Below are 22,935 nucleotides of genomic sequence, written 5' to 3'. Positions count from 1 at the left end.
CACTTTGTTATAAAGCAGAAGCTAACACACCATTGTAAAGCAATTATACTCCAATAAAGATGTAAAAAAAAAAAAGTCATTTTGTAAACTTGTGGGAATAGTCAGTCTTCCAAGAATGAGAATTCTGGCTTACCTCTGGAAGTAAGGAGGTGGAAGGCAATCTTGGCGTCACCAAGGCTTTGGGTGAACGTTGCTGTGTCCTTCCAGAGCCCAGTGGGACCCAGGCAGAGAGAAGCCCAGAGCCTGGGAGGCCAAGGGGCTAATTCAGAGCCTCTCAGAAGGAGCAGGGTTTGGAGCAAGAAGGAAAAAAGGATCTTTAAAAGACGGACAAAGCAAGTGTGAGTTAGGGCACGATTTGGGTTAGGGCCAACACTGAGTGCTTCTTTTAGAACCGTCTCCTGAGTTTACCCTTGTTGCTGAGCCCTAGTTTATCTTGAATAACATCAACAACAATAAACAATAGTTACTTCTTCTTGAGCATTTATTCTAGGTTAATGCAACCTATTTTATATGCACTACTCATTTCATCCTCACAACAGCTCTACTGTTCCTCCTTTTCATGCCAAAAAACTGAAGTTTCAAAAAGGTAAGTTGCTTCTCTGAGGTCACACAGCCCAAAAGTGGGAGAATTGGGATTCAAAGCCAGATCTGCCTGGATCCAGAGTTACCTTAAAGCCACAAGTCCTGGGGCTCCCGGTCAGCTTCTAAATTGCCCTCTCTCCCCTCCTAGCAAGTTTGCCCTGGAAGCCTTCCTGAAAAGACATGATGATGTTTGTGAAAGTGCCTAAGCCTATGCCTGAAATAATAAGTTTTTATTTATTTAAACCATAATCTTCTGAAAACCTACTTGGGTGGCTTAACAAAGATGCATAGCATCCACCAGGCATACAGCAGCTGCTCAAAAAAGGTTCGTTTGGTTGGGATCTGCTCCAGGGTGAGGCTGGTGGGTGAGAGCATTGGGGGAGCAACCAGGCTGCAGACATCAAGGAGCAGAGCTGCACGTGGAGACAGGTGACACATGGGAGAAAGGGAGAAGAGTACCCCTGGGCTCTCTCTCACCTGTTGTACCAAATTCCTGGGTGTTGAGCGATGTGGCTGCAGCTGAGAATTCTGCTCTCTGGCCTAGTCACATAGGAGGGGTTGCCTAGAGCCCCATGGATTCTACTCCATGGATGAATCTTTGAGCCTTTTCTGTACAATAAAATCGGGTTCAGGACTCCTCATTTGCAAATAGCTATGTGACAAAATTGTAACTTACCTTTATCTGTAAAATGTTAATAAACCTTTGATCTACAAATGCCCTATTTTTATAAGGTCAGTCCCACCAAGAAAGTAGGAACATCTAAGGTGGAGTGGGGAATGTTTTCCAAAGGGGAAAATTATAAATACTTGAAAAACCTTCCTAAAGAAATTTCTTTTTTGTACTTACAGCCTGACCTATTGTTCTAAACACTTTCTCTGAACAAGCATTCACCAGGGATATTTTTTCTTTTGTCCTTAGTGGAAAAGGCTACTATCCGACCAGCTAAAAGCATGGACTCGCTGTGCTCAGTGCCCGTGGAAGGTGAGATTTTTCAGTTGGATTTGGAACTGGGGATTACAACTGGGAGATTGGCGCTCCCACACCAGACTTGCCTTCCTAAACCGCAGACCCTGCTCAGCTCCAGTCATGGCCACACACAATCTCCCAGGCCCAGATCCCTCCCTGACTTTCCGGAACTCAAGGGGCACACACAGCCCTTGCAGTAACCTCCCCTACTTCACAGCTGGAGACAGCAGCCTCCTTGCATTCAATCCTGAGCCAGGTAAAGGGTCCACACCTGAAAACTAAGGCAGAAGAGGCTCCCCCTGGGGCATAAAGAAGAGTTTTGAATTTAGGTGTTTCCGTAGGCATTAGCTTCATTGTGTTTGTCAAGTCATGATTTTGAGTTGGTAGAGTCATTCATTCCTTCATTCATCAATAAACACTGACAGGCACCAGCCTGGCACGTAGCTGGTCATTGCTGGTTGGAGCAACTACATACAGTTGCATGCCAGGTTACATCCATCACCAAAGCGGCACCTCACCATGTTAGTTCTTACAGCTCCAGCCTTAAGGGCTGACTTGCCTGTAGCCCTTGCTTCTGTTTTTGTTAAGCAGCCAACAAGCACTGCTACAACTGGCAATACACAGGGCTTCCCTAGCAGCAGACTGTTTAAACTCCCCCATGATTGTACCATGACTTTCGAATCCCTTTAATACAAGGTATGTTGCTCTTTGATAAATGAGGCAGCCTGAAACAAAACAGAAAATCTTTAGAACAACTTTCAAAAAATAATACTAAACTTGTAAAATATTCAATGAGATCTTTTTAAGCTGCCTCAATCCTTTTAGCATTTTCTCACCTTTATATTCATCAATTTGCTTGGTTTTGAAACCTCTTGGGGGCAGTTCTTGCCCAGTATGGCAGGATTTAATATTTCAAAAGCTAAAAAACAAAACAAAAAAGACACTAAAAGCTAGGTCACCACTTCCGTGGGCATTGGGCAGGTTATCTAACCTCTCAAGTCTCGGTTTCCTCATGTGTTAAGGGAGATAATTACACTTCTCCTACAGAGTGGTTCCTAAGAATTTTAAACCTAATGTTACCTAAGATGTAGCACTTAGTGCCTAGTTGGGAATTATTTTCCAGATCCCTGGCAATTCAGTTGTTGTCTCCCAGCTTATTTATTTCACACACAGATTTTTTTCTCTTCTTTGCCTTCACTTCTAAGTCAGTCAGGAACTCACTCCTCACAACTGTGCTTTCTAACATTTAGTTAATTTACATTTCTAGTTTCTCATCCTCTGAATCAGCAGGAGGAAGCCTGGGAAAAGGCAAAAAGGTCTAGCTGAGAACAGCATTTGTTTCCTTGCTGGGAAATCAAACCCCTGTTTGGGTCCATCTGCCAGAGAAGACTTAAAACAATAAGTTTTAAAGTTTTAAAATGAAACAAGATTCTGTTATTTGGCCTTCTTATCTTCATTCTGAGCAAACATCATTCTGTCATCTCCCACCTTCTTTTATTTTTTCATGATCTACATTTAATGCTTGGTGGATGACTGCTCTGTTCAGCAATTTCAGCAGTGTCTGTCTTTTGGAAACTGCTCTACCTGCAAAGTTTAAAACAGATACATATGATACAACAAAATGGTTCTATCAGGGCATTATGACAAGATTCTGTGCACATAGGGAGATGTTTCCTCTTGTCAACCAAATGTTATGTACCTGTCTTTATTAGGATAGCTATGCCCTTATTATCATAATATGCCTTTCCAATATTCAAGTATTGCGTGCCTGCCCTTACTGGAAGGCTGCTCAGTGATATGTGTGCTCAGGCTGCTGACCACATTTGTTTGCTTTTTCACTAGGGAAAGAAACCAAAGGAAATTTCAATCGAACAGTCACCACTGGTGGATTTTTCATTCCAGCAGCGAAAATGCACTCGACTAGCACTGGCAGCTCATGTGACCTCAGCAAGCAAGAGGGCGAATGGGGCCAGGAGGGGATGCCGGCGGGGGCCGAGGGGGGCTTTGACGTGAGCAGCGACCGAAGCCAGCTGCAGGGCGCTCAGGCCCGGGCCCCGCCTGAGCAGCTGAAGGTGTTCCGACCCATCGAGGATCCCGAGAGCGAGCAAACAGCCCCGAAGATGCTGGGTATGTTCTACACCTCAAACGACAGCCCCAGCAAATCGGTCTTTACCAGCAGCCTCTTCCAGATGGAGCCCTCTCCCCGTCACCAGCGCAAGGCCCTGAACATCTCCAAGCCCTTTGCTGTGTCCGTGCCACTCCGTGTGTCAGCCGTCATCAGCACCAACAGCACCCCATGCAGAACCCCCCCAAAGGAGCTACAGTCTCTTTCCAGCCTGGAAGAGTTTTCTCTCCAGGGCTCAGAGAGTGGAGATTGGCCTGAAGAGAAGCCACTGGGAGTTGAGACTTCTACAGGTAAAGTAAGGGAGAGGGTCTCTTTCCATTGCAAGAGAGGAAAAACCAGACTTAAACAGAATTTGCAGGGCAATGTAGTGAAGTGGTTAAGACTGCGGGCTCTGGAGCCAGACTGCCTGGTACAAGTATAGGCTCAGCCATTTTGCTGTACAATCTTCAGCAAGTTAACACAACCACTCCATGCTTCAGCTTCTTGATCTGTACAATAGGGATAATGTTAGTATTAAGTTGTGAATATTAAATTAGTTAATAGATGTAAAGCTATCAGAACAGGGTCTAATACATAGCAAGTACTCAGTAAATGTAAGGCAGGAGGGAAAGCTCACAGAATGGAATGCAGAGCTGGAACTGGGGACTCAACTCTTCCAGACACAGTCCACCCATCCCACATTTCTACCTCACATCTGCAGAGAACATGGCTAGCGGCCCTAGCGGTGAGAAAGAGCATCCTCCTCCCAATTTCCTTTAAAAAAAAAAACACAGGGAGGACTCTGTGTTTGGGCCTGCTTGGGCCACATGCCCAGCCTTGGACCAGTCACTGTTGCCAGACTAATAGGATTCTAAGATTGGCCAAGCGAGAGTCCCTGGGCCGTCTCTGGAGTGAGAACCAACAACCAACTGTGAGCCACACAAAAGGGAAGTAATGAGAACCTCAGAGGAAGGGATGGCTGAGAGACAAACCAATAAATGCTCATTGTGGTTTAAGAATATTTCTATTTCAATTAATATTAGCTAAACCCATGCACCTATAGTCACCTAATCTATGACAAAGGAGGCAAGAATATACAATGGAGAAAGACAGTCTCTTCAAGAAGTGGTGCTGGGAAAACTAGACAGCTACATGTAAAAAAGAATGAAATTAGAACACACCCCAACACCATACACAAAAATAAAAATTAATATAAGCTAGCTTTTTCTGATCACCTATCATGGTGTCAGGCACTGTCCTAAGTGTTCTACATGTATTATTGCATTTCTTCTCACCACAACTCCATGAGGTATAGGTAGTTACTATTATCCCCATTTGCTTAGAGAGGAATCTGTTAACTTGCCCGAGGACTCATGGCAAGGAAATGTAAAAGCCAGGATTTTAATCCAGATTTTTAAAAATCCATGCTTTTAAGCATTCTGCCATGATACCTCGCGTGTTTGCTATGGGCTGTAGAGTTAAAACGATTGTTAAGATGCAATCCCTTCCCCCAGCAAGCTCCAAACTAGGAAGGGAAACTGAAACTCTGCACCCACCTGCAGCACAGGGTCAGCTTGTGGAAGTAGCCTAACACCCGCCTTGGACTTTTTTTTTTTTTTTTAAGTATAGTTGATTTACAATGTTGTGTTAATTTCTGCTGTACAGCAAAGTGATTCAGTTATACACATATATATGCACACACACATTTTTTTTATATTCTTTTCCATTTGGTTTATCATAGGAAATTGAATATAGTTCTCTGTGCTATACAGTAGGCCCTTGTTGTTATCCATCCTATATATCATAGCTTACATCTACTAAACCTAAGCTCCCGCTCCATCCCTCCCCCAACCCCTCCCCCTTGGCCACCCCAAGTCTGTTCTCTGTGTCTGTGAGTCTGTTTCTGTTTTTGTAGATTAAGTTCATTTGTGTCATATTTTAGATTCCACATATAAGTGATATCGTATGGTATTTGTCTTTCTCTTTCTGACTTCCTTCACTTAGTATGACAATCTCTAGTTGCATCCATGTTGCTGCAAATGGCATTATTTTGTGTTTTTTTTATGGCCGAGTAGTATTCCATTGTATATATGTACCACATCTTCTTTATCCATTCATCTGTCGATGGACATTTAGGTTGTTTCCATGTCTTGGCTATTGTAAATGGTGCTGCTATGGACGTAGGGGTGCGTGTATCTTTTTGAATTAGAGTTTTGTCTGAATATGTGCTCCTTTGGGCTTTTTGAATGAGGGAGAGTGTAAGTACCCAAAGTATCATGAAAGGGGTGTTCAGAAAGGAGTTCAGTGGCATCTAAAAGAAGCAGCCCTCTCAGGAGGATTCCAGGAACACTTCTCAGAAGTGGTGACATTTGGGCCTTCATAAATGGGTAGGACTTCCGAATGCAGGAAAGATGGAAAAGGGTATTATGGGCTGAGAGGTGCTGACTGTTGTGAGAAGTGTATAGATTTTGGACCCCAGCTGGGCAGATTCAGATCCGAGCTTCACCATTTTGGGGCAGTGTGACAGCTGGTTGATATCTCTGAGCCTGTTTCTCTTCTGCAAAGCAGGGATGGCTCCTATCTCAAGGGCTGGGATGAGGTCCGCATGGGAAAATATTCACGAAATGCCTGCTCAGGGTGTGGTCCTCAGAAGATGCTCAGTGAACATCAGTCCCTTTCCCCTCCCCCTTCCCTTCAGGATGGGGCAAAAGAGGAGCAAAAACGTAGGGGAATTAAGTGATGCCCTGTCTGGAGAATGCTCCATGGGCTGCTGTGGGTGGAACAGAGTGAGGGTTAGAAGAGGAAGCGCAGCCTTTGACGAAAAAGTGTTTCCAAAGGCTTTTATGTGATTGGCTGTCCTTTCCAAAAGAGAGGGTCCCCAAGCCCCAAGGGGTCTTTGGCAGACAGTCTGTTACTTTTTTTCCCTGTCTCCTTCCTTCTCTCGGTAATTCAGAATACCCAATCTGTATCAAATTGGTCTTGGAAAGACACTGATGGAGACTCCAGTCTGCTTCCCTGACTGTGATTAGTGGCAGCCAGGGCAGAACAAGGGACCCTGTAGGAGGCAGCCACGTGGATCTAGGACCAACGGCCAGAGGGAGATGCCAAAAGTTTCAGCGACAGCAGAGGGCCCCTCACCTTTCTCTCTGATGGAATTAGGTTCACGTAGGTTACTTATCTTCCTCCATAATTATTCCAAATGAAGAACTTCACCTTCCTTAATAAATTATTTTTTCTTTCTTTTGTACGGTAGCAATAGATAAAATAGAATTAAAGACAATTTTCCAGGTTACCTGATTTAAATTTTTAGTCACTCTGCTCAAACCCGTTCTTCTACTTTTGGCTAAACTAGGCAAAATTCCAGTGCAACCCAAAAAGTAAGAGATACCAAGTAAGTATTGCATTATAACTAAAGTGTTGAAAGTTAGATCATTGATCGCTTTGAATGAAAAAAAAAAAGGGATTATTCAATTAGTCATAGTAATTAATTGTCTGACTTCTATGTGATTCAAGACTACGTCTTGGTAACCTCCATCCTTGGGTTGGGGGGTGGGGGGGGGAAAGGACCACAAACTGGATCCTTCTAAAAGGGCTGACTTACAAGCTACAACTAGGTCCCCTTCTAGAAATGCTTATTAGAGGGAGCTCAGAGTAACCATATAAATTTAAGGAGGCCTGATCAATCAAACTCCAGAATTACCCTAAGAGATATTAGGAGTTGCCTCATTCTTCTTCTAAGGAATGTACAAAAGAATTCTTTTAAATAGTTATATTTTAGTGCATCTGAAACAGGAGTCTACCTACAAAAATATGTTTTGCCTATCTCGTAAACCCATGGTTCTGTTAGTTAAGGTACAGGCCAAGCTGCTGTCACATAGAGAACAAAACACAGTGGCTCAAACAAGATGGGAGTTGATTTCTATCTTGCATACCAGAGGTAGGTGGATGCGCTCGGGGAGATGCTCTGGGGTCCCAGGTCCCTTCAGTCGTCCCCAGGGGTGTTGTTCCTGCCTGTGTGGTCAAAGTGAGCGCAACAACCCCCCACCATCACATTCCTGCCTGTGGGAAGGGGGCCAGGGGAGGCGCCCAAGCAGCTTCCACTTAAGGGTGGACCCAGAGGTTGCACCCATCACTTCCACCTCCATCCCATCTGCCATAACTCACATGGCCATGCTGACCTTCAAGGGAGGCTGAGAAGCATCTCTGGCTGGATGGCCAGGTACCTAGCGAAACCTGAGCGGCAGGGAAGGGTCTATTTCAAAATGAGGAAGAGAATGGATACCAGGGGACGTTAGGAGTCTCTGTCTCCATGGTCACCCAGTTCATGCATAAAGCATCCCATGCTGGGAACCTGACAATGCCCTTCCCTTCTGAGCTACAGAGACTCTTTTATAGCTTACAAGTATCCAGCAACCATATATATTGGACTCCTAGGCCCTTAGAAGATAGTTTCTAGACATAGATGCTGCCTCTGTCCTGAGGAACTTAACCCAGGGATGGGCACCACATACAAGTGAAAAGAAAATGGTAACCTGATGCCTTGGCACCGCACGGGTTATTACAGTGAGTGCTGCAGGAAGTGGAGGGAAGGAGAGCGTGGTCTGGGGAGGCTCCAAAAGAGGTGTTATTAGGTTAGCGTCTTGAAGACTGGGTTAGAGTCGAGTCTCAGGGAGGACCAGAGCAGGGGAATATAAGGCCTGTCACGGGTAGCAGGTCTGCTCAGTGTCACGCAGGGGAGTGGAGAAGAGGGAATGTGTGGCTGAGCCAGAGTGAGGAGGGCTTTGAGCAGGACAGTGAGTGATCTGAACAAGCTCACATGTCATGCAGACCCTTCCTCCACTCCTCACTTTAAGAGTCCACAGTCAGTGAATGGAAGACCCTGAGCTTTACAAAAAGAGACACTGGCAAACATCCAACTAAGAGTTCTTAGTAAAATGGGAAAAAAATATTAAAAAAATAAATCACTGATGCATTACCCTTTTACCCAGAAGTTTCACTTCCAAGAATTTATTCTAAATAAATAGCTGCACAAGTACAAAATGTGTATGCACATCACGGCATTATTTGTAATAGCAAAAAACAGGAAACAATCCAAATGTCCCCCTTTAGGAGATGGATTGAATAACTAAGGTGCATCACTCACAGTTGAGTCCCATGGAGTCCATAGTTTTGTGGGCCCGGCACCATTTCCTCAAACTCTTGTTCATCTGCGGGGGACAGTTTCTTTGCACACAGAAGGCACTGTATCTGAAGTGTCTGCCTTGTGTTTCTGGTTTTCTGCCTCGGGGCTTTTTCTGAAGGGAGGAACTCACCCCGTCCTTGCTCAGGAAAGCCCAGAAGTATATGGAGAGTTAACTGAGGCAGCTCTCACCCAATAGGAGATGGGAGTCAGGGGATTAATGCCCCAGCCGTACACCCCTCGGTGGAATAACTATGGGGCACATTCCTCGTGGTTCTTCAGAGGGTCACCAGGGACTGAGTTCTGGTTGCTCACTGTGGTAACCCCTTATTGATTTTTCCTCCATCACTGTCTCACCTCCTCACTCCTGCTTCCTGGGACCACCTTTCAAATAAGCGACCTGCTGCCAGGACCTTGACTCAGGCTCTACTTTGAGGGGAACTCAAACTAGCCCACATCCTAAAGAACAGTTAACCTACTTACATTACTAACATGGCATAGATTTCAAGATATGTTCTTAAGTGAAAAAAAATGCAAAACATGGAGTAGTATAAATCACAGGCTATAATTTGTGTAATAAAGGTGGGGAATAAAAAATATATGGTACAAGTATCTGCTTATATATGCAAAAATGAACTATGGCAGAATAAACCAGAAACTGGTAAAAATGGTTGTCCACAGGAGACAGTGGGGGTGTGGAACAGAATGGAAGCAACAGGGATGAAAGCAAAACTTTTCTGAGACCACTTTTTTATATAATTTTAACTTTTCAACTCTGTAGTTGTTTTACATATTCAAAAATTAAGTTAAATTTCAAAAAACAAGCCTGCTAAGTGATGGGCAGAGGAAAATAGCACTTTGTCAGTTCTGAAGCATTATTAGTTCTGACATCAGGATGCTACTACTGGGTCTGATTTTAAAGCCAGCACTGTGGTCAGAGGCCTTAAGTCACCAGCATAACTAGAGGCAATGAGAAGAGTTCATTCTCAATCAGTAAACTTTTCTGAGCTTCTACTGTATGTCTGACACTGTACTAAGTGCTTTGCCTCTCTAATCTACTTTATCCTCACAACAGCCCTGTAATATATTATTATATATTATTATGCCATTGTATCAAGGTTACAAGATTCACTGAGAAACTAGCATTTGAACTCAGGTTTCGTTAATTCCAATGTAAACAATAATAATATCACTGAGGATCTGCTATGTAACAAGCACTGTGCTAAGTACTGAGTCTGTAATCCTACATTGTGGAAACAGCCTTATACAGTGAAATAGGACCTTCCTCAGGCAAGGCAGTAGGGGCCAAACATGCAGTCTGCCTCCCTCTCTAGTGTCTTGGTAGATGTTTAAGATCAGAGCTTAATCACTTTAGATATAAAGATATATCCAAACTGATGGGCAGATCACCCCTGGGAAGAGTCACACGGGAAGCTGCAATCATAATCATAATACATCTTTGTAGCTTGGTGTAAATCACAGGTTTCTGTGACCTTAGGCAACAGGCAAAAGATTGGATTAGCGCCAGCTTTCTCAACCTCAACACTATTGGCATTTTGGACTGGGTAATCCTTGTGGGGGGCGGTCTTATGCTTTGTAGCATATTTAGAAGCATTCCTGGCTTCTACCCGATAGATGCTCGTAGCCACTCCCCCCCACCCGGTTGTGAGAGCCAAAAGTGTCTCCAGACATTGCCAAATGTCCCCTGGAGAGGGGAGGGGCAAACGGTTGCCAATCGAAAACCACTGGACTAGATGATCTTCAAGGTCCCTCCCATCTCCAACAGTCTGAGACTCTGGGATCAGAGGACAGATCATTGGTAGGAGGAAAGGGTAAAGAATGTGAGGGAGCAGTGAGCTGGGAGAATTCCCTCCATCCATGTGACACAGAACTAGTCTGGGACAAAGACTGTGCGGGGAACGGCCTCTCTTGAATGGAGTCTCCTTCCACTGATAACTCTCATCCTCATTGCAGCATCTGTACCTAAGAAGGCAGCGCTTGAGAATATTAAGCCAGGACCAGATGCAGTGAGAGCACTGGAATGCAGCAAAGGCCTTCCCCAGGAGCCAGGCGGCCAACCGGAGAAGAAAACCTCAGAACACTCCCTAGGCTCTCGCCATTCAAGTGAATTAGAGAAGAAGTTGGAGGCAGAGAAGGCGGTGGAGGAGGGTGGAGAGACTGGCCAGGTGGAATCCAGCGCTCTGCAGGAGAGCCCTGGGGCCAGAGGTGAAGCAGTGTTTCTCCATGAGATGGTAAGGTGGACTCACTGCCTGGTCCAGCTAAAGTTTTTGTTGCTGTTGTTTGTTTGAAGAACCAGTTTCTGCCAAGGGGACTTTACGGCACAGCCTTCTAATCAGGTCTGGGATTTTTTTGCAGTGAACTTGTCAGGGATCCTATGGTGATACGAAGTAACCCCCCAGCTCAGATTCCCTAGGACCGACTCAACTCTAAATATTTCTGACCTGAAGTCACCATAAACCAGTAACATGTCCTGGGAATGTAATGACATTCAATCCCGGAAGCAGTGCAAAACCTGCTTCTCGTGTCCTGGTCCCAAACGTGATGACCATTCATGGGGGCCAGCTCTCTTCTTCCAGACATCCTGGATGGACAGTTGTCTATGTTTATTTGTAAAAATCTTCTGTAAGATTTTCAGGATCTACTCCTTCCTCCTATGGCTCTGGAGAACTTAAAACATGATGCCAGAGCGTACTAAACCTTTTCCACTTTTTAGGGGTGGGATTCTCCAAGGTCTTTTGCGGGGGAGATATCCTTGCTCAAGATGAAGTCGTGAGGAGGTTTTCCAGGGACATCCAGGGAGGAGTCTTACATTTGAGAAATAGCTCTGTGACCTGGAGGAGTGTGCCAAAGGGGAAAGAAAACTTTGCCTTTTAACTTGCTTCCAGGAACTTGGTTTCTGGGACACGCACAAAAGGCTTGTGGACTGGGAGTTAGGGCAGTGCAGGCACACCACAGTGGCCTCCGGAGGGCTGAATAAGGGTTCCTGTAAGGTGTGTTTGTATTTATAGAAGGAGAAGGTTGCAAAGAGTATTATGGGGATTGAATCTGGGGAGGGATCAAGTATGAATGACATTGCTTTGAGAAGCAGATGAAGTTAATGCTAGAAGGAGAACCAGGCTGGATTCATGGAAACAAGTAAAAGCGGCAATTCATTCATTCATTTAAAAACGTGTTAAACGCCTATTTTGTGTCAGACACTCTGATGAGCACTGGGATCACTGCAGTGTACAAGACGGTCACCATCACTGTCTTCTTGGAGCTGACAGCTTAGTAGGTGAAAGGTCATTAACCAAGTCTTTTCTAGGGTGATATGGAAGTATGAGTTCTGTGGGAGCATATAACAGGGGGATGCAACCTAGTCAGAGGGAGGAGGGGGTCACAAGGGTCAGGGAAGGCTTCTCTGAAGAATAGATATTTAGATTGAGAACTTAGCTAGGAGAAAGGTGTAAGGAGCAGAGTAGGAAGGGAGAGACTCTCAGGCAGAAAGCGTAAGATGTGCCATGAATTTGAAATGGGAAAGAGCACGAAACATTCAAGGAATAAGAACAAGGCTGGAGAACGGGAACGTGGACTAGAGCAAGTGCGGCTCAGAGCAAAGCAGGAGCCACGTCAGGCAGGGTTGCTTGGAAGGGATTTGGAGCTTAACCTAAGGGCAAAGGAAACTCTTCTGATTTGCTCCGAATTTTATCTTTTAAAGGTCACTCTATTCTGTGAGGAGAATGGCTTGGAGAAGGGCAAGACAGGAGGCAGGGATGGCAATTAGAAGGCTAGTCTGTGGCAGACCAGGGGAGAAAAGATGGTGGCTTAGACTAGAGTGGGGGAACCGGGGATAGAAATGGAAGGCTTTCAGAGCTATTTGGAAGGTCAAGTGAATAGGACTTGGTGAAGGATTGGATAAGGACTGAGGGAGAAGGAAGAATCAAGGACAACCCATGAGTTTCTCATCTGAGCGAAACATGCACTATGGTCCACTTAACTGAAGTGGCAGACTGGCGGTGGAGGGGAGTTTAGATGTTCATTTATTCATTTAAATGTATTGTTTCTTAGTAAGAGATCAATAATGTAGGAGCTGCAGAGAGTAAAGAGATGCCTCTGACCTGAAGGAGGGCACAGTCTAGTAGGCAAAATAGAAATGTACACAGATAAATGCAGTACAGTAGAATTAGATCTCAAAAATACCCCTGCCTTCTGACCAAGTAATCCTACTCCCGGACAGTTATCAGAAGGAAATAAAAGAAAACAATGAACCCACTCAAATTCACAGACCCCTTATTGAGCAGTTAGTCACAGTATACCAGGCATCATTTGGCCTTGAGGAATCAAAGATGGATGAACACAGTTCCTGATGGAGGAACTCACAGTCCATTGGGAAAGATAAGACAGGCGTCCAATTAACTGTAATGTGAAATGACATGTGATCAGAGCCAGGGGAGAAGTGATGTCAGGTGGGTAGCATGTCAGACTTCCCAGAAGGGCCGTCCGCCCCTCAGGATAGAAATGCCTCCCCAAACTGCTTCTCCTCGGGACAGAATTAGGCCTTGAGATAAGAAGCAAAAGGAACTGAAATTTGCTTCCCTGGCCCTGACCAGGCCTCCCTTCATCCCTTTCCTTTCTGCAGCTGTGGGCTTTGTGTAGGGAAAGGGAGGAGCCGAGGAGGACAGAGAGAAGCTGGACTTGAGGGGAGACAAGGACAACAAATAAGATGGCGCAGGAAGCACCCATCTCAGTTGACAGTGGTTATCTGTGGGGAATTGGGGGTATATCATTTTGCTATTTTTCATCCTTCTTTCTTTTCATATGTATCAAATCTTTTTTTCCATGTGGAGTATGTATTTCTTTGGTAATAAGAGGGGAAAGCTATTTTTATTTATTTGGAAAGCAGGTGTCAGGACAAGAGTTACCATTTCATTCCACTGGGAGACTCTCATTCTTGTGAGCCATCGGGTCAACCTGAGGTTATATGAGATCAGGGGTTGGTTTGTTTTATTAGGGCAACAGTGCACAGGGATTAAGTGCTTATGTTCTGGGGCACACTGAGCTGGAATTCAGTCTTGGTCTGCTGCTGTGTGGCTTTGGTAAAATGTTTAATCTATTTGAACACAGTTCTCATCTCTAAAATGGGAGTAATTACAGTAGTAGTTCTCTTTTACGGTCCTTGGGGAAATTAAGAAAATACAGTTAATGATGTCATGGCACACGGTAAGCATGAATAAACAGCCACAGTTATTACTAACACTGTATCCTTTGTGTGCTGAGGTTAGCGCCGCCAGGCACTGCTCCAGTCCCTAGACGCTCCCTGGGAAACAGTGCGGATGTCCGCGCCGAGAGAGTCTTTGGTTCTAAGTAATCAGTTTCTTGATGTTTTTCAGGATGAAGATGATCTGGCCAACGCCCTGATCTGGCCTGAGATTCAACAAGAGCTGAAAATTATTGAATCTGAGGAGGAACTCTCCTCCTTGCCCCCACCTGCTCTAAAGACCGGCGCGACTCAGCCTATTCTTGAGTCTAGTCCAGGGCCTTTTGCTTCCCCGGAGCCTCCTGGGAGCCTGCCTTGTGGCTCTGCCCCAGCTCCAGTTTCCGCCCCTCTGGAGGAGTGGACTAAGGATCCAACCAATCAGAGCACACAGGGCACTTCCGCAGCAGCCAGTAGAGAGAAGTCGGAGACAACCAGCATCCTCCATAGATCCGAGCCTGAAAAGGGCCAGCGCCCAGACCCTGCCAGCCTGACTCCTCTGGAAATGGTTCCATTTGAGAAGTCTCCTCCACAAGCAGCAGCGGAGGTGGGGGGCCCAGGGAATCTGTCTCCTCTGCTCCTGCCTGTTTCTCCTCCTCCTCCAACTCCTTTGGAGGAGGCGCCTCCAGTCCAGCTATTGAAGGGTGCCCCTGAGAGAGAAGACTCATCTGGGAATTTGAGAACAAACCCGTATATAGATCAGCTGAAGTCCAAAGGCAGCCCTGGGATTCCCAGTCTTTGTCAGGGAGAGGAGGCCTCTTCAGAACAAAGTGAAAAGCAAAATTCAAAGAATGCTGCTTCTGAGGGCAAAGGCTCTAGCTTTCCAAGCCCAACCAGGGAGGTTGAGATTTCTCCACAAGGAGAGGAGGATGTAGCCCACTTAGTACAGGAGCCCTCAGACTGTGATGAAGATGACACTGTGACAGACATTGCCCAGCATGGTCTGGAGATGGTGGAGCCCTGGGAGGAGCCCCAGTGGGTGACAAGTCCCCTGCACTCACCCACCCTTAAAGATGTACAAGAGGCCCAGATGCAGGGCCCCCAGGGCCACCGGTTGGAGAAGAGGCTTTCCCACAGGCCCAGCCTTCGCCAGAGCCATTCTCTAGATGGCAAAACCACGGTTAAGAGCCAGTGGACTCTTGAGGGTTCCTCCTCCAGCAGCTGTGCTAATCTTGAAGCAGAGAGGAATTCCAACCCTCTGCAGCCCTTGGCACCCAGGAGCGAGATTACTGGATGGGATGAGAAAGCCATGAGGTCCTTTCAAGAGTTCTCTGGCCTGAAAAGGACAGAGGTTCCTCACAACCAGAAGGGACCAGGTGGTTTGCAGCCCAAATCAGCAGAATCCAGCCCTGTCAGTCTAGCAGAGGGAAAGGAACTGGGGACACACCTGGGGCCACACAACCCTCAAATTGAGCAAGGTAGTGATCCTGGGCCAGAAAACAGCAAGGAGAATTCACCGGGTGTGCAAGACAGCACCTCACCTGGAGAGCATCCCCCAAAGTTACAGCTGAAGAGCACTGAATGTGGGCCCCTAAAGGGGAAAAATAGGCCTTCTTCTCTCAACTTGGACTCTGCCATTCCCATCACTGACGTCTTCCGGTTTGAGAATGTGGCCTCATTTGGTTCACCTGGAATGCAGCTCTCTGAGCCAGGAGACCCAAAGATCACATGGATGACCTCATCTCACTGTAAAGTAGACCCCTGGAGGGTTTACTCCCAGGACTCTCAGGACCTGGACATTGTTGCTCATGCCCTGACGGGCCGCCGTAACTCAGCTCCTGTGAGTGTGTCAGCTGTGAGAACCTCCTTCATGGTCAAAATGTGCCAGGCCAGGGCAGTCCCAGTCATTCCACCCAAGATTCAGTATACCCAGATCCCACAGCCCCTGCCCTCTCAGAGCTCAGAGGAGAGTGGGGCTCAGCCCCTGGAGAGGAACCAAGAGGAACCCGGCTCAACTGGTGGAACCTCTCAGAAACTTGCCCAAGATGCTTCTCTCTCCTCCTTGGAAAGCCCAAAGGAAGAGAAACCAAAGCAAGATACAGGAGCCATTGAGTCCTTGCCAGTGGATGCCACTGCATCTCGCATGTGCGAGGGATCCACCCTTTCTCCAGAACCAGGGTTAGTTAACCTGCTCTCCACTCAGGATGCAGTAGTGCAATGTAGAAAGCGCACATCAGAGACAGAGCCATCTGGGGACAACCTTCTTTCTTCAAAAATAGAGCGACCATCAGGGGGTTCTAAGCCTTTCCACAGGTCAAGACCAGGAAGACCTCAGAGCCTAATCTTATTCAGTCCTCCTTTCCCCATCATGGACCACCCGCCCCCCTCATCTACAGTGACAGATTCCAAGGTCCTGCTGTCCCCTATCAGAAGTCCCACCCAGACAATTTCCCCTGGCCTTCTTTGTGGGGAGTTGGCAGAAAACACATGGGTCACACCAGAAGGGGTTACACTTAGGAATAAAATGACCATCCCTAAGAATGGCCAGAGACTGGAGACCTCAACAAGCTGTTTTTACCAGCCCCAGCGGAGATCAGTGATTCTGGATGGCAGAAGTGGGAGGCAAATAGAATGACATCAGTTCATCTGCTGGTGTCTGAGAAAATGTCATGATTCATCTGGAAGTTATTACAGCGGCAACTTGCCTTTATTCCAGGCAGAGGTTATCCAAGTTCGGGCTTATTTTGGCCTCTTCTCTTTCTTCAGCCTTTTGACCATTTATTAATTAGGCCATTTGCCAGGAGAGAGGTCAAGGGAAGGACCAAGAGATGACATTTAAATAAGCCTATTTGAGCAGGCAGGGAAAAGTCAGGTTAGGGAAAAGGATGAAATGCTGGCCTCCAGTGATATTTGGGGCTTATAAGTTGCATCACTCCCCCATTGCCATTATCTAGTACTGTTGAGAGCTGGATGTGATGTCTTTTGAAAGAAAGCGAAATCCTTTGCCTGTGTTGGAAAATGTTGCTATTGAGGTTTGAAGGCCTCCTATTTACTTCATGCTTTTTAATGCTCTTTAAAGCATGTGTTCTTTTAGACCAGTTTTCTGATAAGCTTTGTAAAAGTGTACTATCCAGAGTAGAAGCAGGTTTGGAAATGCAAACTAACGTACACTTAGACATCCAGGTGGGTGAATATAGCCGTGCTTGCCCTGGAATCCCTGCAGATCTATCCCAGATGGCTCCATATACCAGCATAGAAAATCAGAATCTATACTCAAGAGCAAACTCTGAGACTGGCACAATCCAAGAAGACTTTCCGGCTCTGGCTTTTATTAATTTGGGACTCCAGCTGCCATGATCCTGCCCTGTGATTTATAAATCCAGTAGTCGGGCAGGGTGGGGGCTGAGCTGAGGGTTACCTCAATGAAATGTGCTAAATCTTCATTTAGTATGAGTTAGTGATCTGCTCTCCTTCCAGTATCAGAGTTCACGAACAGATTGTCATCAAAGAGGAAAGCCTCACACATAGGCAGAACCCTCCAAACGTTAAGTGTTTAATAAATTGGTGGGACTTTCACAGAAAACACCTCTAGCTCAGTTTCACTCTCCTTCCACACTAGGCTGGGACCAGAGTACCAGAGAGGATAAGCGGGGAGCCCTAGGAGGAGTGGGAAGAACCCTTGCAGGGTGGCCATCACTCCCGCTTGGTGAGAGCTGCCCTTCTTGAAAATGTATTTCATTTTAGCCAGTGGGTACCTTCCTTCCTCCCTCCCCCTCCATTGGTCAAGAGCAGATTTGAGACACCCCTCCCCCTTCCATAATTCCCTTCATCCAGCACCCACCCCAGGCACTCAAATTTGCTCTTCTCCTGTCTATATGCAAGCAGAAGCAATAAACCAATCTGATTTTATTTCAGTTATTTGGAACTTCAAATGGTTCTTTCCTTTTCAGCTGGAGAGAGGAAGGAGAATTAACATAACCTGCTGGCAGATTTTTGGTGCTCTTCCAAAAAGGGCTTCACAGGAGCCCTTCTCAATGCAAAACCCATCATGGTATCAACACTTTCAAACCTTCTAAGACAACTATCTTGTTTGAGAAACAAAGAAAGATAGGACCTATTTTTAGCTCTATGCACCTCTTCTCAGGTTCAAGGCTGGCTGAACTCTGTCCAGAAGCTCAATCGCTGCAGACATTTCTCTAAGAGCTAGCAGTACCTCTGAGCAGACCTCACAACCAAGGCTGGCAATGGGCTGGGTAGGGGCTGAACTGAAGTTACCTCCTCCAGTGAGAAACTGGAAGCTGATGTCCTGCAACAGATACATATTCCTCTCTCCCTTCTTCCCTGAGAAGCCTTACAGAATTTTGAAATCTTGTCCTATACCTTTTAAGCCAGTGTCTGTGACAGATAAACGGCAAGCCAGCTGACGAGTTCTGCTCTCAGAGGGCACTGAGTGAGCAAGGGGAGCAGTTAATAGGCCTTTGGTCAGTGGTTTTTGCATTGGGTGAGCAGACATTGGACCAACAGCCAAGGAGATGTAAACCCGTAAGAAAAGTCCTAAGGTATAGATAGCATTTTTTCCCTAGGCAAGAAAGGTGAAGGAATATAGTGGTGCCAGATGAGGAAAGCCGTGTTTAGGAGATTTGAAAAGTACATTTCTGCCTTATCGGAAAATGTGGCAGACAGGCTTTATGTCAGTATCAGTACACCGTGGTGTCTACACTTTGATAAAGACCATGTTCCAGTTAGGATGTGAGAGAGGGAGGGAACTGCACTTTGCTTCACCATCAGAACTCTGAGCCAAGTAATGAAATATTTAAACTATTTTATGATTATTTAAAATTTTTGTAACACTTAGAGGATATATTTTTATTTGAGGATAGACTGAGAAGCCACCATTTCCATAATAACAAGGGAGTTCAACTTGAGGCACCTATGTAGATTAAATGACTGCCATGTTCCTTAGACTCTGACATCTTTCATTTGTAGCATCATCTTCAGAAGTGTGAGTGTGTGGATATCATCCACATGTCATCACACACACAGAGTGTGTGTGACAACTGGCCGGAGCTATTCCCTACTCTGAGCTTTCCCAGCCAATCAATCAATCCAGAAGGCCTTGGAAGCTGACTCACCTTCTTGGTCAGTGTCCTGCTGCTAAAGTATGGACCTCTCCATAATCATAAACTTCCTGTGAGCTGGGGCTAGCCTGGCACTGACGAAATTCCATTCCATGACAAGGAAAACTCATTACATTTTCCCCTTGAAATTGTTCCCCCCAAATCTCCTGAGATTACCTATTTGGTCATCCACTTGGGACTGAAAAATGAACCCCCTGAGAATGGCTGGATGAAAATCAGACTGCCTGCTTCCATCTAGGGGAAGGAGAGAAGAGGTGCTGCTATTTATAGGAGGATCTACATGGTGCCCTAGAAAGGGCTACAGAAACAAATTCTCAAAAGGCACCTTCAAATAAACTATGAGTCATCAAAATGGGGGTGGCTGATTTTAAATCCTGAATTTAAAGTGAAATGCATGCATATTCTAATGTTTCCTTCAGTGTTAATGGTTGCCTAATAAGATAATAACCTATATTTATTGGCAAAATGGCCCTCCCAGGCCAACCTTTTTTTTTTTTTTTTTGCCAAAATGTACCAGGTAGAGGGAATTTAGTTTTTATTCTCTGCTTCAAATGGAATATGAAGGGTCCTGATCAAAAACCCCATTAAGACACTGTTAGCCTAATCTAAGCCCTAAAATTCAAAATATTGGCCAAGGCAAAATTCTGAATTCTGGGGAGATTAAAAATGTAAACATCATCATCCTCAACAGACAATATTTATCAAGAGCTTAGTAATATTGCACTGGGTACCTCAGAACTCTGAAATTCTTCAAGAGTCTAATGAAAAAGGGGAGAGGGATGGTAGCAAATGAAACAGCCTATAAGCAACCAGGAGCAAGATCTAGAACCATTAAGTTACCAAATGAAAGCAGCAAGGGAAAACAGGTAGCAACTTAGCATCTTTTAATATGATTGCTAATAGTGTTCAAGTTACCTACTGACTTTAATCAAGTTAAACACAATTACAAATCCAGTAGAAGGTACCAGGAAGACATTCAGGTGCTGAGAATTTTGCTTTGATCACTTAAAAACTTAGCGAGTGGTAACTAAGAATAAATAGTTCTGAGGTTTTGCATGGTCTTAATTAGTTTGGCTGTGAAGTCTTGTTGGATCTCGGCAAATGAGCCAGGTAACATCAGGGTTCCATACTCCCTGAGAGGGGGGTTTAGACACTTCCATCATCACAAAATGGGTTAACTCCTGTTGATGATGAACTCATAGGTCCAAGAAAAATTGTTACTTTCATGTCTAATGTTTAGCACATGATAATCACATTTGCCTAAAGTTGGGTGGGTCAGTCGATTGTCTACACAGGTCTTGTGTTCTGCCTGAAGAGCTACTGGGAAACCTAAGATTCATTTGTCTGGGATTGGAATGGGAGAGATTCAGGGTAGGTCCAATTCCCACCAGGATTGATTAGGACTACATTCTACCATGACCTGTCCTATCTGATGACAACATGAATCTTGGGGTTAAATGTTGCCAGGAGTATGATTTCAGGCATTTCCAGCAGGAAGGTCAGTTCAAAATGTGGAATGACAAAGCATGTGTCCTCCTTTGTCAACACCTTTCCTAGCAAAGTTAGACCAGAAGAGGGAGCAAGCACCTTTCCAAGCATGGAGAGGAATGGGAGATGGTAGAAGGGTGATTGCTTAAGATCAGGGTAAGTCCATATAGGATAAAATTGGGGCCACCACTGATCAACTGGCACACATTTAGTAGCGTTGAAGTTCATGAGCAATGCAGGGATCACTTCTATGAGGATGAAGGAGGATGTAGTTACATATACGAAACCTATGAAATTCAGAGCCATGTGTTTTACTGGATGAATCACAATGCTTTGCATTAACTTAATGCCATAGTACTTCCTGGCTTATAATTCTGTAAGGTAAAGCACTTTCTCAAAGGAGTCTATTAGAAAGCCACATGATTTCAGCTGTTTGTTGAGCTTGACAAATATGTTTCCAAAGATATAATCAAAATGTTTTTCTATTGATTAAAGCATAAATATTAAACCTATCCTTAGAGACATTTAAGTGTAATTAAAAGATTGTTATCCTTTAAAAATGTACTCTAATAAATGATATAAAACATAATGCTCATGACGGCACTATGAACTAGAGGACATGGGATCAGCAAAATCAATAATAGGAAAAGTGGACTTTATGCATTCAGGCTCATTGGTCTACTTTGTTCTGTTTGATGTCATTTTTTATTACTTCAAGGTTTGGTCTCCTCACAGCACAAGTCCTGATCATTTGCGTCAGTAAAATTTTCTTGCTTTGTTATTTTACATCTTAATAATTGTCAAATATTTGCAACTTCACTCTCTTACTGTTGCAATCATACATGTCACCCAATATACCCAGTATAAATCAATGGATGTTGTCATGAAAAATGAGAAGGAAAAAAAGCTATTACTTCTCAAAACTCCACAGCTTAAGGAGTTATGTGGGTCTACCTGCAAAGATGTGAACTCAATTTTTCTATTTCTTGAATTAGTCAGGGAGGACTATTTTTTTCAGTGATTTTTGTTAATGGTGCTCTGAGGGAAAAACAAAAGTTTGCTATCGTGGCATATATTATCACAGAAGGGGGCTGGGGGAGGGGAGAGAGGCACTCAATGAGCTGAAATGACAGGCCCTTAAAACAACAATCATACAGCCTAGGCTCACAACTTGGTGATATTTGCAGTGAAAAATATTGTGGCCAAGGGTATTAAAATTCTAGCATTTCGGCAATATTCTATTTAGAACTTTACACCACTCAGGCCTGCTCTTGTTCCTTCATTGCTGCCATAAATGCCTTTTATCCTATATACTCCCAGATCCCCACACTTCTCTGTTTCTCTGAGTAAGCCTACCACTCTTCCCCCCTGCCAAACTGGCAACACACAGTTCCTCTCACTCCTAATCTTTCCTCCAGTTCCTCTAGAGTGCTTCTCTCCTTGAATCTCTTCACTGAACGTTGCCTCCACTTCTTAGGGTTCAGTAAAAGTTGACACTCACCTGAGGACGCTTCTTTCCCTGCCCATTTTTCCCACATTACACAGACTACAAAAAGCCCAGAAATTTTATCCAGTTTCCCGCTCCTGCTTCTGCACCGTTTCTTCCCATCTCATGCAAAAATCTCATTACTGAAATTTATGGCATCCAGCGATTTTACCTTTTCTGTTCTTTGTGGCCATGATGTAGTCCGTGTGCCAGATTTCCCAGTTTTCGGCACCAGACTCTCTACCTCCTGTCCCATCGTCATCCTGGATGACTTCAACGTTCCTGAGGAAAACTCATCCTACACCCTTGCCACAATTGCTTACGGCTTTTGCCTCTACTGAATTTTGACCATCTGCTTCCAGGGGTACACATCAGGCTGTTTCATAACCCAGAACTCTATGATCCTGAACTCCCATATTCTTCTCAGAACTCCTATCTTTGCTCCTTTATTCCTTCTACTTGCTCAAGATCACTAATGCCCAACCCAGCCCTGCTCTTTCTGATGGCCAGTACTCCCACCAGACTTCATTCTTCTTCCCCAGCCTTTCCAGACCCCAAGGTGCATCATCTCAGCTATTCTCATAACTCCCTTGGCTACGTCCTTCAGCTATACCTGCTTGGCAAACCTCCAAACCAGGACCAGGACTCTTACCACCCATCTTACTACCCTTTTACTGTGTCTATTGAGTTAGACTACAGAAAATCGTAAAACCATGAAGAAAGCCTTTGTAAATTTATGGTTTACCACCTCAGCAGTGACCTCATTCCCAAAACTCATAAAGGCTATTCCCCCTCCC

The 22,935-nt window shown here is 45.0% G+C and overlaps 1 protein-coding gene across 2 annotated transcripts in view; it reads left to right on the top strand.

Moving 5' to 3' along the window:
- The window catches only part of ARHGAP31 (Rho GTPase activating protein 31), a 113,091-nt gene extending 91,820 nt beyond the window's left edge, over positions 1–21,271 (top strand). For both annotated transcript variants that reach the window (XM_079922988.1, XM_079922989.1), the window contains exons 9-12: positions 1,502–1,564; positions 3,392–3,964; positions 10,807–11,084; positions 14,223–21,271. In XM_079922988.1, coding sequence (XP_079779114.1) covers positions 1,502–1,564; positions 3,392–3,964; positions 10,807–11,084; positions 14,223–16,661 — 3,353 coding nt within the window. In that variant the 3' untranslated portion in view covers positions 16,662–21,271. The remainder of the gene's footprint in view (positions 1–1,501; positions 1,565–3,391; positions 3,965–10,806; positions 11,085–14,222) is intronic.
- The last annotated feature ends 1,664 nt before the right edge of the window (positions 21,272–22,935 follow it).

Source organism: Stenella coeruleoalba (genome assembly GCF_951394435.1).
Source record: "Stenella coeruleoalba genome assembly, chromosome: 5".
NCBI lineage: Eukaryota > Metazoa > Chordata > Mammalia > Artiodactyla > Delphinidae > Stenella > Stenella coeruleoalba.
Note: the sequence above shows the minus strand (reverse complement) of the source record. Positions and strands in the feature narration are given on the sequence as shown.